Source organism: Siphateles boraxobius, unplaced genomic scaffold (genome assembly GCF_051911475.1).
Source record: "Siphateles boraxobius isolate OS27281-9 unplaced genomic scaffold, OSU_SipBor_1 29, whole genome shotgun sequence".
Classification (NCBI taxonomy): Eukaryota; Metazoa; Chordata; class Actinopteri; order Cypriniformes; family Leuciscidae; genus Siphateles; species Siphateles boraxobius.
The window spans coordinates 4,129,977-4,145,164 of record NW_027508908.1 but is presented as its reverse complement, the minus strand read 5'-3'; the positions used below and the strand labels follow the sequence as shown (position 1 = coordinate 4,145,164).

At 33.9% G+C, this 15,188-nt stretch overlaps 2 protein-coding genes across 2 annotated transcripts; one reads left to right on the top strand and one right to left on the bottom strand.

Moving 5' to 3' along the window:
- The first annotated feature begins 6,870 nt into the window (after positions 1-6,870).
- Positions 6,871-9,153, top strand: msx1b (muscle segment homeobox 1b). The gene is made up of 2 exons (XM_077246185.1): positions 6,871-7,286; positions 8,251-9,153. Exons 1-2 carry the CDS (start codon positions 6,935-6,937, stop codon positions 8,652-8,654), a joined length of 756 nt encoding a protein of 251 aa, XP_077102300.1. The 5' UTR covers positions 6,871-6,934; the 3' UTR covers positions 8,655-9,153.
- A 1,642-nt stretch (positions 9,154-10,795) lies between these two features.
- LOC143753982 (uncharacterized) lies at positions 10,796-12,098 on the bottom strand. Its single transcript, XM_077246922.1, has 4 exons — positions 12,052-12,098; positions 11,884-11,950; positions 11,163-11,312; positions 10,796-11,064 (listed from the first exon to the last, which is right to left on the bottom strand). Exons 2-4 carry the CDS (start codon positions 11,927-11,929, stop codon positions 10,961-10,963), a joined length of 300 nt encoding a protein of 99 aa, XP_077103037.1. The 5' UTR covers positions 11,930-11,950; positions 12,052-12,098; the 3' UTR covers positions 10,796-10,960.
- Positions 12,099-15,188: the final 3,090 nt, after the last annotated feature.

Here is a 15,188-nt window from a genome sequence, read left to right as displayed (position 1 = left end):
TGCATACACAAATATTGAGAATAAATGTAGAATTGTTTATTATAAGATTTTTGCAATGCATTATGGGATTGTCTTCTGTGTGAAGACATTTATTTTAACTGTTAAAATATATAAGAGACATGTGGTACATCTGTGATGACTTAAAATACTCCCTCTGCTTACAGTTTTTATTTAACTAAAATTATGAAATATTGAAGCTATTGTTTATTTGTATTAAATTAGCTGGTATTACATTTATTTGTATTAAAACTATTAAATGTAAAATACAGTTTTATATAATAAATTTTTAGAATATTAAATAGTCTCAATGAAACTAAAATACTTGATAAATTAATAAATAGGCCTTTTTAATGAATTAAATTTAAGAATATAGAAATATCTGTTGCATACCTTTGATGACTTAAAATACTCCCTCTGTAGACAGCTTACAAAGTTTATTAAATTAAAATTAGAGCTGATAAGTTATTATTACGTTTATTTGTGTTAAATGTATTAAATTATAAATTATTTTCTAATTAATTCAGTTCAAGAATATAAAAAAGACCATAGCAAATGATGACATAAAATATTCCCTCTGTAGGCAGCTTACAAAATTGATTAAATTACAATGACATTTATTAAATGTATTAAATTGTTATTATTACATTTATTTGAATTAAATGTATTAAACACAACAATAATCAACAATTATTTTAATTAACTAAATTTAAGAAATATGAAAAGACCTGTAACACATCTATGATGACTTAAAATACTCCCTCTGCAGCCTACTAAAATTATATAATAGCCTAATTTGAATTATTACATTTATTTGTATCAAATGAGTTATTATTGCATTTATTTGTATTAAATTAAAGAAAGGAAAAATATATTTTATGTGAATTAAATTTAAGAATATTAAACAGCTTGTCTAGTGTAGTCAATGGACAAACCCGCCTGTATTTACACCAGGGCACTTTTATCACTCACTGCACACAATGAGTTTTGTTGCAAAAATATAATAGATCTGTCTATTAGTGGGTTTAAGCCTTTGTTGCTGAGACATTACTGTAATGAGAAGAATACGCCCAGTGTATTCATGCTGGACAAATATAAACCCCCTCATCTGTCATGTGTTTCAGAACCATGTCAGCTCTATTTTCAAGCATTCGTCACTGTCTCGGTCTCAACCTGTAGTGTAGCAGTCTGTCTCTATGTGTCTATGTGTGTGTTACTCGATGGATGAGAATCTAAAATGTCACTTTGCTAAGATTGCATCATTGAGGAACATAAACGCATGCATTAGTGACAACGAAGAGAAGGACATTCTGTTGAATAGATTTATATATATTTGGTTTATACTATATGAACCAAATATGATTAAATAATTTCATTATTATTATTATTTACATTTTTAATAAATAGGATATATTTTTTATAAATAGGCCTATCATATATTTTATATTTAAATAAATGTAATGAAAGAAAAAAAAACGTATAAAATACTTTTTTCTTATTTATCAACTAAGGCTCGCACATTATAAGATGCCCTGAAGAAGGTCATGCAAGAACAAAATGTTTTTTTTGTTGTTGTTTTTTTTGTTGCATTTTTCTTTATTTTGAATTACACGCCTCCTATAGGCTATTTTAATACTATTAAAAGCTTTAAATTTAAAGATCAAACAAAAAGGGAAGCACAGAAAAAGAAAAAAAAGAACAGTCTAATTAGCTGAAATCTAGTAAGATGAATGCATGCATGAACGCATACATACTCAAATAGACAGAGAATTCCTGGAATGTCAAGCACACAATGACCAACATTTAAAGTGTGTGTAGTGTGTAGTGTGTATGTGCTGCTCTGCTGAATTTGACTTGGCCTCTGGTTTTATGAACTGACTGAGTGGTTTCAACCAAGCTTTAAAATGATTGGAAGTGACTCCATGTGAAAAGAGCTGTTATTGGCTATATAAATGATGTCGCCTGTAAAAGCCCAACCCTGAGAGGGCAGATCTGAGGAGACTCTGAAACAAACCACATCCTTCTGTCATAATCACCCTGATCATGTATTTCTATGTTGATGTGAGTGTAGGATGGAACTGGAATATATAAACAGTCATTACTGAATCTATCTATCTATCTATCTATCTATCTATCTATCTATCTATCTATCTATCTATCTATCTATCTATCTACCCATCCATCCATCCATCTATCTCTATCTATTTATCTATCATCTATCTACCCATCTATCTATCTATCTATCTATCTATCTATCTATCTATCTATCTATCTATCTATCTATCTATATATCCATCTATCTATCTATATATCTATCTATCTATCTATCTATCTATATATCTATCTATCTATCTATCTATCTATCTATCTATCTATTTATCTACCCATCCATCCATCCATCCATCTATCTCTATCTATTTAATTATCATCTATCTACCCATCTATCTATCTATCTATCTATCTATCTATCTATCTATCTATCTATCTATCTATCTATCTATCTATCTATCTATCTATCTATCTATCAATAAATACATGTCTATCCATCCATCCATCCATCCATATATATCTACCTATCTATCCATAAATCTACTATCCAACCATCTATCCATCCATCTATCCATCTATCCATCCATCATCTATTTATCCATCCATCATCTATTTATCTATCTATCTATATCTACCTATCTCTATCTATCTATCTATCTAAATATCTATCTAAATATCTATTTATCCATCCATCCATCCATATCTATCTATCTTTCTATCTATCAATAAATACACATCTATCTATCATCCATCCATTAATCTATCTATCTCTATTTATCTATCTATCTATCTATCTATCATATATCTATCTATCTATCTATCCATCCACCTATCTATCTATTTATCAATAAATACACATCTATCATCCATCCATCCATCATCTATCTATCTATCCATTTATCTATCTATCCATCCATCCATCTATATCTATCTATCTATATATCCATCTATCTATCTATATATCTATCTATCTATCTATCTATCTATATATCTATCTATCTATCTATCTATCTATTTATCTACCCATCCATCCATCCATCCATCTATCTCTATCTATTTAATTATCATCTATCTACCCATCTATCTATCTATCTATCTATCTATCTATCTATCTATCTATCTATCTATCTATCTATCTATCTATCTATCTATCTATCAATAAATACATGTCTATCCATCCATCCATCCATCCATATATATCTACCTATCTATCCATAAATCTACTATCCAACCATCTATCCATCCATCTATCCATCTATCCATCCATCATCTATTTATCCATCCATCATCTATTTATCTATCTATCTATATCTACCTATCTCTATCTATCTATCTATCTATCTATCTATCTATCTAAATATCTATTTATCCATCCATCCATCCATATCTATCTATCTTTCTATCTATCAATAAATACACATCTATCTATCATCCATCCATTAATCTATCTATCTCTATTTATTTATCTATCTATCTATCTATCTATCATATATCTATCTATCTATCTATCCATCCACCTATCTATCTATTTATCAATAAATACACATCTATCATCCATCCATCCATCATCTATCTATCTATCCATTTATCTATCTATCCATCCATCCATCTATATCTACCTATCCATAAATCCATCCATCCATCCATCATCTATCTATATATCTATATATCCATCCATTCATACATACATATCTATCTATCTATCAATACACCTGTCTATCCATCCATTCACCTGTCTATCCATCCATCCATCATCTATCTATCCATCCATCCATCCATCCCATTCATCATCTATCTATCAATACACCTGTCTATCCATCCATCCACCTGTCTATCCATCCATCCATCATCTATCTATCTATCTATCTATCTATCTATCCATCTATCCATCTATCCATCTATCTATCTATCTATCTATCTATCCATCTATCCATCTATCCATCTATCTATCTATCTATCTATCTATCTATCTATCTATCTATCTATCTATCTCCTGCCAGCATCTCTCCTGTAGCCTATCCAATTAGATTAAGTTTAAGGTTTCAGTTTTGTCCAAATATCTCAGTTGTCTTCATCTGATCGTTCCAAACGAGCTTTAAATTACAAAAGAGAGTCGACTCAATCAGGTACACATAAACTATCGTCATTACAGCTATTAAAACGTGCTAGTCAGTGCTTGAAGTGGGGGGGGGGATTTGGAGATATTGCTGGTAGAACAACTATTTATTGTTATTTATTAACAACATAAATGTATTTAAACAAGTCGTGTGTGTGTGTGTGTGTGTGTGTGTGTGTGTGTGTGTGTGTGTGTGTGTGTGTGTGTGTGTGTGTGTGTGTGTGTGTGTGTGTGAGAGAGAGAGAAAACGGAACTCCTCCAAGTCTGCAAGTCCAAAAATACATTTATGGTGAGATACTATACATTTTATTTAATTAAATGCATTTATGGTAAAATTATTATATTTTCATGTCAATCTGTGTTCATTTTGACCACGAACCATGCGCTGTAACTTTAATTCAGCACGTGCAGCCCAGCAGAAATAGACTCGGTGTGTAAACGATCTCTGCACTGCTGTATAGGCTACACACCGCTCCTGGAACGGATCGGCGGCGCGCATCCGCGTGCAGTGTGAACGCTCTAACCTGTTAATACGGTTGCGGGAAAAATATGCACCACATACGCACTGCAAACGGAGTATATGTGAAACGGACTTGACATTGACGCTTTTTCTGTCAGTGGTAGAGTACCGGGTACATGCGAGAAGTAGCGGTACGCAAGAAAAAGTGCAGGTACGCTTAAGAGTAAAGTGTAGAAGTGCCGGTACTGCGTACCGGTGAGTACCGCCCCACTTCGAGCACTGGTGCTAGTAATGGATCTCCCGTGATCATTTAAATTATTTAGCGTTTAGATTGGTGGAGTTTAATGCAGGGGGACTTTCTAAGAGAGAACAGCGCGTTTGATTTGATACCCACCCTGACAGATATATCACTCGTAAGAGGAACAGCCTTTCGCTTTTAGGGAATATTAGAGCAAATCTGAGACCGTATGCCAAATCGGTGCAAGGTGCCGGGAAGAATGCCCAATATAAACTGTTGGCTGGAATAAGCGAAATGAAATTACCTAGTCTATATTACGCAATAATACAACTACTAATAATACTAATAATAACAATAATGCATTATTGTTATACTGGTGTGTTTACACATGGTGTCCGTGTATATGTTTTGGAAAGAGGAGTGAGTCTCTAACTTATTATATGAACACTAAAGAGAGTTTGTTCACCCTGCCAATGTTTTTTTTTCGGTTTGGGAAAGTACTGGTTCATTTTCTTGACGTCACCGTTTGGCCTTGCAGCTATGCTCAGGACTACATATTTTGAAGACAATTGGTTAAGTGGAGTTAAACTGTTGCCTTTTCCTCCTCGAGGTACCTTCTCTTTTGATCCCACCGTCTCTGGCGCCTTCCAAAACGCAGCTCGTCTGGCTCTCTAAATGAGAGAGAAGAAAACTCTGCTCGCTTCTCAGCTGAGTCTTTTGTAACCTTAAAAGCCCGTGACATGCCTTAAATTGCCTAAGTATTGTGTAACTTACAGCCCTTTCGAATCAATTTCTGCCTTGACAAAAGCTTTTCTCAATAAAGCAACCATGAAAAGTTTCCATATAGGCCTACTTTATATGCTTTTTCAAGAATAAAACTTTACAGCCTTTTTTTTATATATAAAACAAACTACTAGCCTATTGCTTTTCTGATTTTAGCCAAGTAGCCTTTAAAAAAAAAAAAAAAAAAAAAAAAGGCCTAACTCTAAAAATGATGGGTTGTTTCAACCAATGTTTGGGTCACATATTGCCAAACCCCCAAAAAATTATTTAAAAAAATAAATAAATAATTAAACTAACCGTTGGGTTAAAATCAACGGTTGGGTTTGTGACCCAAACATGGGTTGAAAAAACATTAAAAGATTAGCTTGCCAAATTGGTAAATGTTCCACTTTGCCTTTAAATGATCCTCATAATTAAATGTTATAGCCTAGATGCTTTTGAATTTAGGCTATCACACACACACACAAACAAGTCTAAATGAAAACGGTAAAACAATAAAATAAAATAAAAATTGAATAAATGTGTGTGTGTGTGTGTGTCCTGGGTTTTTTTTTAAAACTATGTTTGGGTAAAAAATTGACAAAACATATATAAATACATATTTAATTTGTTTTATTACATTTTAAACCCAACGGTTGGGTTTGTCCATATGACCAAACATGGGTTAAAACAACCCAGTATTTTTAAGAGTTCCACATGTCATTTAATTATTTAGCCAGGTTTTTTTTTTTACCTGTCAATACTCTATTAAAAACAACATTTAGGCAGCTATTTTTCCGAGTGACTTTACAAACAGGACAGTCCGGTTTTCTTGTTTACCGTGTATTCCTTTTGACCACAGTTTTGGTGTGGAGTAATTCCATTGTCCCTTTTCAATGACTTCTCAACAGTCGGATACAGATACTTTGAGAGCTTCCCCACTGTTTAATTGGGCTAAAATTGGTCTACTTTGTGCTCCAAAGAGTCAAGAGCCTCGAGGCCATCTATACATCATCTCAGCAAGACATCCGCGATTAAGTACTCATTTTTCTCAATATCCCCTTGATGTCTTGGTGTCAACTTGACCACATGACTTCTAAGGGTTTTATTTTGATTGGTCCGAGCGAGCCCCAGGGGACCGTTCTGACCAATCAAATCGAGGCGTTTGTAAGTCAGCTGGTCGAGCGCACACGCTGATTGGCTGCCCGCAGTTTGCGAGCTATTATAAGTATACAGAAGCAGCGCGAGACAGACTGTTGGAAGTTGTTGAGACGAGACTGTATATGAAACAACTTGCGGTGGATGGTTTACGATGAGTTCTCCTAAGGGGCCCGTTGAAGCGACAGCTCAGGAAAAATCGGACTCGGACAGCGAGGAAAGTCAAAAACCGAAAGATATGACCACTGACACGGGACATAAAGTGAAGAAGACTTACCTCCCGTTCAGTGTTGAATCCCTGATGGCCAAATCAAGCTGCCCAGTCGCGTGTTCTCCGGCTGTCCAGCACCAGAGACTGGGATTGGGACAGGACTTAGTGCGGACTTATTTTGTAGAGAAAACCAAAGTTTCTGTGGACACTTTGTCAAGCGTTTCGGACAGTGAAGATTTAAGCGATAAGGAACAGAGCACTTGGCCAAACTCTTCGTCTTTCACTTCTCCTCCTCGTAAGTATTTCAAGCATACAGTCATTATTGAGTTTGTTCATTCTAATTTGTTTTCGTTCAAAACAATGTAAATAGCTAACATTTTGATGCAAGATTTTAATTCTATATTTAATCAATAATAGGCCTACATAAACGATCATTAGAATGTATGTATTTTTACCTTCACCTTTCTTATTATTGACAGCTACATTTACTTTTAATATAAACTATTTAGGCTATAATAATCGTTTAAAAGTAAAACATTTTATTATAAATAGCCTAATCATTTATTTTGTGAAAATATTAAATAGGCTAATATTATTGTTATAAACGTTGAACAAAATGACTAAAAAGCAGGCTATTTTACAGTAGGCAAAAGACCAGTGCTTGCAACTGCAAGGCAGCGAAAGAAGGATAAAGTTTGGATTATTCAGATGTTTTGTAGTTTTCCAAGAAAGAAAGAAAGAAAGAACAATAAATGTTTAAAAATAAAATTAACCCATAGGCTATTTAGACATTTTAAACATATTTTTCATTATAGGCCTACGATATAGGCCCTATATTGGTAATAATAGCCTATACAAACAACAACCATATTTATCTATTAGATTTTAGAGGTTTGTAATAATAAATAGTAGCCTAATTAATTAGTAAAATTTAATCATTTTAAAAATGATAATTGTTGTTGTGAAATAACAGTTAAGAAATTATAGGCTATTGGCGTTCAATACCATTCTGTTTGTCATCAAAATAAAAAATAATGTTAAAATGTAACAAAAGAAAAAGGGGAAAAAGAATATTAGAAAAGTTCACAAACACACAAAAAGGAGATATCAGTGAATTCTGAAAGAAATTGGTATTCAAAAAAGAAAAAGAAAGAAAGAACGGTAGGCCTATAGTCAAAATTCACGATGAAGGCATTTGGAGATCTGACCTTTTTTCCTAACTTCTAAAGAAGTAACGGTTTGTTCCCGGTGTCCCGCAGGTCTCCCGAGCCCGCCGCCGTGCCCGTTACGCAAGCACAAGACGAACCGGAAGCCGCGCACACCCTTCAGCACCGCACAGCTGCTCTCCCTCGAGCGCAAGTTCAGGCAGAAACAGTACCTCTCCATAGCCGAACGGGCCGAGTTCTCCAACTCCCTCAACCTCACCGAGACTCAGGTCAAGATCTGGTTCCAGAACCGGAGGGCGAAGGCCAAGAGACTCCAGGAGGCCGAGCTGGAAAAGTTCAAATGCGCCTCGAAACCGCTCCTGTCCCCGTTCGCGCTGCCCTTTCCTCTGGGATCTCCATCATCTCTGTACGGACCTCCAGCCTCCTTTCCACGGCCTGTCCCGATGCCAGGACTATTTAACGGACCCGTGTCCTATGGGATGTATTATTTGTCATAAAAAAAACTTTTTACCTGACGGCTTCTTCCACTCTGAGAGACTTTGCGCAAATATTAAAGTTTACACATGCCGAATCACAGGGACAATTACAGTAACAGCTTTGGTCACATTTACATGATTGTTCTTGTTAATTGCACAACTAAGTGCTAAATAATACTCAAGAACAACATGCAATTAGGCTATATTTTCAGAGGAACCGCATCTAATTGCTCATGGTTATTAAGTAGGCCTAATTATAGTACCGGTAATGTCACATTTTAACCCAGTCCCCTAAAGCCAGATGAGATGATGGAAGTATAAGCTGCTGTATATGCTTTATTCTTTGTGTTGTATTCTGACGTGCTCTTGTAGAGCAGCTTTAGATGTGTAACTCTTTTAAGATCATCTGACACGGATGTTATCCGTCAGAAGAAGTACTTATTGGCCTTATGTTGGGAAGTGCCTTGAAAGACCAAATATTTATTAGTCTAAAATAAAAAATATTCTTTCTTAAATTTAACCGTTTCCCTTCTGTTTTGTCGTATTATTTCTGAACGTCATTATTAATAATAGACCTAACTGGCACTGATAACATCATTTTCTTACATTTATTTATCCTATTTCGTGTCCGTTTAAAATAGGCTACTTAATTAAATTGTCGTATTTTTGGCATAGCCTATTTATGATACATAATCAAACGTTGGTGTAAAACAACCATCAACAGGCCCGAACCCAACTTTCTTCTCATTTTCGGGTATATATATATATATATATATATATATATATATATATATATATATATATGCTATTATATATTACAAATTTTACACTTACAGAAATACAAATGAAAGAGACAAATTTGCCTGTCTATCTGTCGGTCTATAAACATTTTTAAAAAACTTTTTTTCTTTTTTTTCTTAAAATTTCACAAAAACAAGTTTGTATCGACAAACTTTGCTTTTGGTATAATAATAATAATAATAATAATAATGAATTTCCATTTCAATTCATCTCTATTCTTCTGCATCCACGTTGCTATATTCCTCAATTCCAATGTAATTTAAATTCAGCAAATTCTCTCCATTTAGTCAGTCAAACGATTTTTCATCTGTTGTTGATATAGAAAACCAGAGTTGATCCACTCAAGTTAATCATTGACCTAAATGTAATCCTTAACTGATTAAATTAAGTTATTTTTCTATTAAAATTAACTTATTTTTATTAAAATTACGTGTCACGTTTGAGTGTTCCTACCACAATTATTTGGTGAATAATAACCTAACGAACTAACAAGTAAATTTGCATTATTCTGTGGAAATTTTGCAGAACCTTTCATTTAATTTTTTATCGAATTAATTTTTATTTTTGAGGACCATTTGCGGAAAATCTCCATCCTCTGACACGTGTGCTTTGGCTAGTGTCCAGTAGATGGCGCCATCGGAAACAGTCATTACAATCTGGTTGAACAATAGCAATATAGACACGTTATTATCAGTTTACAGGTTATTCACATAGACTGTATAAAACTGGTAATCCACTGTTAAAAAAAAAAAGTTGCTACCTTAAATTTTTAAGTACAATCAACTTGGTTGTTTAAGTCATTTCAACTTAAATTACATTCAACTGACTTAAAACCTAAACCATGAGTTAAATCTCTTTGTATAATATAAAAAGTTGAAAATTGCTTAACCTACTGTGATGAGGTAAAGCAATGTAAAAACATGTCATAACATATTGATCATATAATGTTTTACAGTGTAGCAGTCGCTCAGTTCTTAACACAAAACGAAAGAAAAGTAGCTATCCCTTTCTTTTTTATCGAGTAACAAAAACAGAAAAAGTCCTCATGATAACCTAACAAGATTTTTCACTAAGTGGAGTATGTGCATTTGCAGTGCAATATTTCTCAATCACACAAACTTTTGACTCCAGTTAAAAGGAACCCTGTTCAACACCTGCTGCGCCGTCAATGAAAAGCATTAAAGATCAGATTTCAATTTTCTATCCTCAAATGGCCCAGATTTTTCATTATTGCAACAAACTTTATTCTAAGGTGATGTTCTTCAGTTGTTTGTTCATTTTGTGTCCTCTGTATACAGATTGTTCCTCATGGGAAGATACACAGATTACAGCTTGACTGATTTTATCCTTGCTTGCAAAAAAAGTTATTAATCATTGCTTTTTGTTATATATTTTTGTTACGATTATCAATTGTTTGTTACATTTGACTTTTTAGCTTTAGTATTTAGTACAATTTAATACAATCACACACCGCCAATGTTACAGAAAGGCAGAATTCGACTGAATATGATTAGGTGTGTGTTTGCTCAGTTGCAGAGGTCAGTGTCACAGCACTTAGCCTCCACAGCTTCAGAATACATGTAGTTCCAGCAGCTCGCCATGCTGATACAGGAACGGATGAAGGGAGTACCTGCGGAAAGAACGTTTAATGTAACTAACTAAAAAAAAACTGATTTGAATAGGTTATAGTATCGGTTTTCGAGGGTTGCGATGATTGGCTGAACTCACCCATTAAACCAGGCTTGAATTTGATGTGCCCACAGTTGGTGACATGTGGCAGACATGTCTGCACTGATGGAGTGCAGGGATTCTCAAGCCCTTTGGAAATACACAGGTTACAACGCAACGCCGTTGCCCTGAAAGAAATGCGAGCAAGATCTGGGACAGGAAAAAGGGAGGAGAAACATTTTCATTATTTCCTGGCAATGCGAATAGATTTTTTTTTTTACATTGCTTATTGAAACACACTGATATGCAGTAATCGGGAAAGTTACTTTGAAAAGTAATGCTTTAGAATATTACGTTACTCATTAAAAAGTAATTGGATTACTAGTTATTACTCTTTATGGAAAGTATTGTGTTGCGTTACTTTCACCCACCTGCGGGCTGGGCTTGATGGTTTGTATTTTAATAACAAAAAAACAACAAAAAAGTTCAATTTTTCTCAACAAAGAGAGCGGTCAGTCAATGAATTAGAAAAAGTAACTTGTGTTACTTATTTGAAAAAGTAACTCAGATATTTTGTTGTAAAATTAAAAGTAATTGATTACTTTACTAGTTACTTGAAAAAAGTAATCTGATTACGTAACTCACGTTACTTGTAATGCGTTACCACCAAGACTGCCGAGATGTGAACAACCTACATTGTGATTGCCGTATTTTTTTAATGTGTGAAAGACATGTGAACAGTCAGACCAGATATAACAATTTGAAAAACAAACAGGCTTACCATGAGTAAGAATCATTAGGATGCAAACAGCACAAAACTGCTTCATTTCTCACTGCAACCTGGGTATCTGGTTGCGAAATGTAAAAGATAATAACAGAATAAATATGAAACTGGTTAAAATTTGAAAACATACTATAAGGAAAATAAGCTGATAAATATCAGTCTTACCAGTTAGACTTCTGCTGAGAGATGTTTCTCACTCTGTAGATGACACAAGCGGACTGATACACTTTTCAACAAAAGTGGGAGGTTTTTCCTATTCTGAAGAGTGCGTCATTCTAAAATTTGCTACTGCTTGTTAAATTGGTAAAAAAACGCTCTGTAATAACACACACACACACACACACACACACACACACACGGAAATTCTCAAGGAACAACTAGTAACAGTAACAACAACATTAGCAATAGAAAATAAATATTTCTTATTCATGAATTACATTTTATTTAAAGTAATCAAATACATTATCTAATGTTTTTGCCTTAAAATGTGTATTTTCTTTTCAATATATTAGTAAAATCAGGCAGTTTATTGTTTTATGCTCTGGCATGCATGATCTGAACACTGTGGAACATTTTTTTTTACATTGTTACATTTTCTTTTTTAAATTAATAATGATTTGTTACATTTGTGCAGCCGCAGTGTGAGTTTTTTTTTTTCATTATTTGTGAAAAATCACAAAGGCATCATTATTTGATGACTTCAAAGTCTGGTGTGATTCATGTTTATCAGCATAATTTACACCGCCAAGGTCATTCAGAGGCAGTCCTGCAACATTTGTACTGTTTTCATCATTTGGTAAACATAACTGACAAGTTGTTATAAAGTAACAAACAAAAGAATGAGCTGAGAGATGAATACATCATTAGCTATGTTTAGCTGCAATTAAAATTCTGAATACATTAGTTAAAATATGCCATATAACAATATATCAGATACTTTAAGAAAACATGATTCACTAATTAGTACATTATCAAGAATTAGTATTGAAATCACTTTATTTTAAAGGGGTCATTGGATGGTAAATTCACTTATACATGGTGTTTGCATATAAATGTGTCTTTGCAGTGTGTGGACAAAACCACCCTACAATGAAAAAAATCCATTCACTCCTTTTTTTTAATCCTCAAAAAGCCTAAACACTCTCAATCAAGCAATTTACTGAGGAATATGGCATATTATTGGCCATGCTCCGCCCACGACCACTGACGGACTGTCCCGTATTAGCATGTTTCCCCCTCAGCCATTTGTATACTGTCCACCAAGGCAGCACTTTAAGTGTCTTGTTGGACACCCCCGATGGAAGAGAGGGGTGGGGTCAGCAGTTGCTCATTATCATTTAAAGAGACATGCACTGAAACGGGTCGCTGTGAACAGAGCTGTTTTTGAGGAGGTAAAAAGGGTGTTGTTTTACACAACCCTTGAGGAATTTAAACCAAAGTATTTAACAAACTTTGGATGAAGACCCTAAAGAATCATACCAACTTGTGGAAAATGGGCATCCGATGACCCCTTTAAAGGGATAGTTCACCCAAAAGGAAAATTCTGTTTTATACTCACCCCTGTGTTGTTCCGAATCTTAATGATTTTATGTTTGTCTATAAATTAGGAGTCAAGGGTCACCAAAACAGTTTGGTCACCAATATTCTTCAAAATATCTTTTGAGTTCTACAGAAGAAATTAAGACTTTGGAACAACATGAGAGTGCAAGCTTTCACTAATACTGACATGCTGTCATTTGGTGTCCCTATCGTTCAGATATCACCCTATCCTGAGTGGGATAAGGTGTTTAAGTAAAGAAAAAAAGATATTTAGCAATTTAGAGAGAAGAAGCAGTGTGATGAGTGAGGGTAACCTACACTTTATTCAATACGGTACAGTAGCAGGTGACTTCTCTGAACCAGAACACACAAGCGACAGAACGGACATCAGTATGAACAAGAAGAGACGTCAGAATACTGGCACGGGAGAAGAAAAACAAAAACAAAACAGAACAGAAAAAAAACACAGAACAGAACCAAACAAAACAAGACAACAGAATCAAATAAAACCCATAACAAAACAAGACAAAACAGAACCAAAAAACTAAAACAGAAAAAAACAACCAAACAAAACCCATAACATAAGACAGAACAAAAACAAAACCATATAACAAAACAATACAAAACCGAGACAAAAAAGAACAAAAAAAACCCAAATTGAAACAGAAACAAATAAAACCCATAACAAAACAAGACAAAACAACACAAAAACTAAAACAGAAAAAAACAGAACCAAATAAAACATAAGACAGAACAAAAACAAAACAGAACCAAACAAAACCGTAACAAAACAATACAAAACCGAGACAAAACCGAACAAAAATAACCCCAAAACAGAACCAAACAAAACCCATAACAAAACAAGATAAAACTGAACTAAACAAAACCCATAAAAAAGACCAAACAGAACCAAACAAAACCCATAACAAAACGGGAAAAAACAAGACAAAGCAGAACCCCCCAAGAAACAAAACAGAACAAAAAAACAAACAAAAAAACCCTCCCCCAAATAAAACATAACCCAAAACAAAACAAAAGCTATGTTTCATGTGTCCGGTGGCTGTTGATTGACTCTTATGGCTACTAACAGTTCACATTTGTTATTTCTCCTTTTTCCCTTTCATCTCATATTCACTCACGTATGAGTCACTGAGAAAGGTGTTTCTACATGCTGAGGAAATCCTTGAAGCAACATGACTGCTAACAGCAATGGATAAATATGCAAGGATGTACATAAAACATATTCAAATAAAGCTTATGAACATTTGAAAAAAGTTGTAGTACTATATGACATCAATCTCTTTAAGTGCTGCTGAAAGTATGCACAAATCAAAAATATATTATTGCAAATAATTAGTTAATACTAGATACGTGACACTATATTCCCACATATCATTGATAATCATAAAAAAGTGAAATAAAAAAAACTGTAAATGTAAGAGTTTCCCTCACAATTAAAAGAACATACAATAAATTCCTGCATGATTAAGAAAAAGTATTTCAGAAACTAAAATAAAAGTATAAAAAGGGGGAAGAAGAAAATGAAAATTATATTTATTTTCCCTGCTGTGAAAAAGAACTGACCTGAACAAGAGCTCAGCATGAAATTCAATTCAATTTCACTTTGCCAACCATACACTATTCAAACATATGATTGTTTTTAATACATGAGTAATGGAGCACCTTCATACTTTATAATATCATATTTTTCTAATAGCTGGCAATTAACCAGTTCCAAAACTGGCAAAAACCAGTTCAAAAGA

Coding starts and splice junctions, on each gene's coding strand:
- msx1b (XM_077246185.1), top strand. CDS start 6,935: ATGAGTTCTCCTAAGGGGCCCGTTGAAGCGACAGCTCAGGAAAAATCG. Junction 7,287..8,250: donor GTCTTTCACTTCTCCTCCTC/GTAAGTATTTCA, acceptor GGTGTCCCGCAG/GTCTCCCGAGCCCGCCGCCG.
- LOC143753982 (XM_077246922.1), bottom strand. CDS start 11,929: ATGAAGCAGTTTTGTGCTGTTTGCATCCTAATGATTCTTACTCATG. Junction 11,313..11,883: donor CCTAATGATTCTTACTCATG/GTAAGCCTGTTT, acceptor TTCCTGTCCCAG/ATCTTGCTCGCATTTCTTTC. Junction 11,065..11,162: donor ATTCAAGCCTGGTTTAATGG/GTGAGTTCAGCC, acceptor TTCTTTCCGCAG/GTACTCCCTTCATCCGTTCC.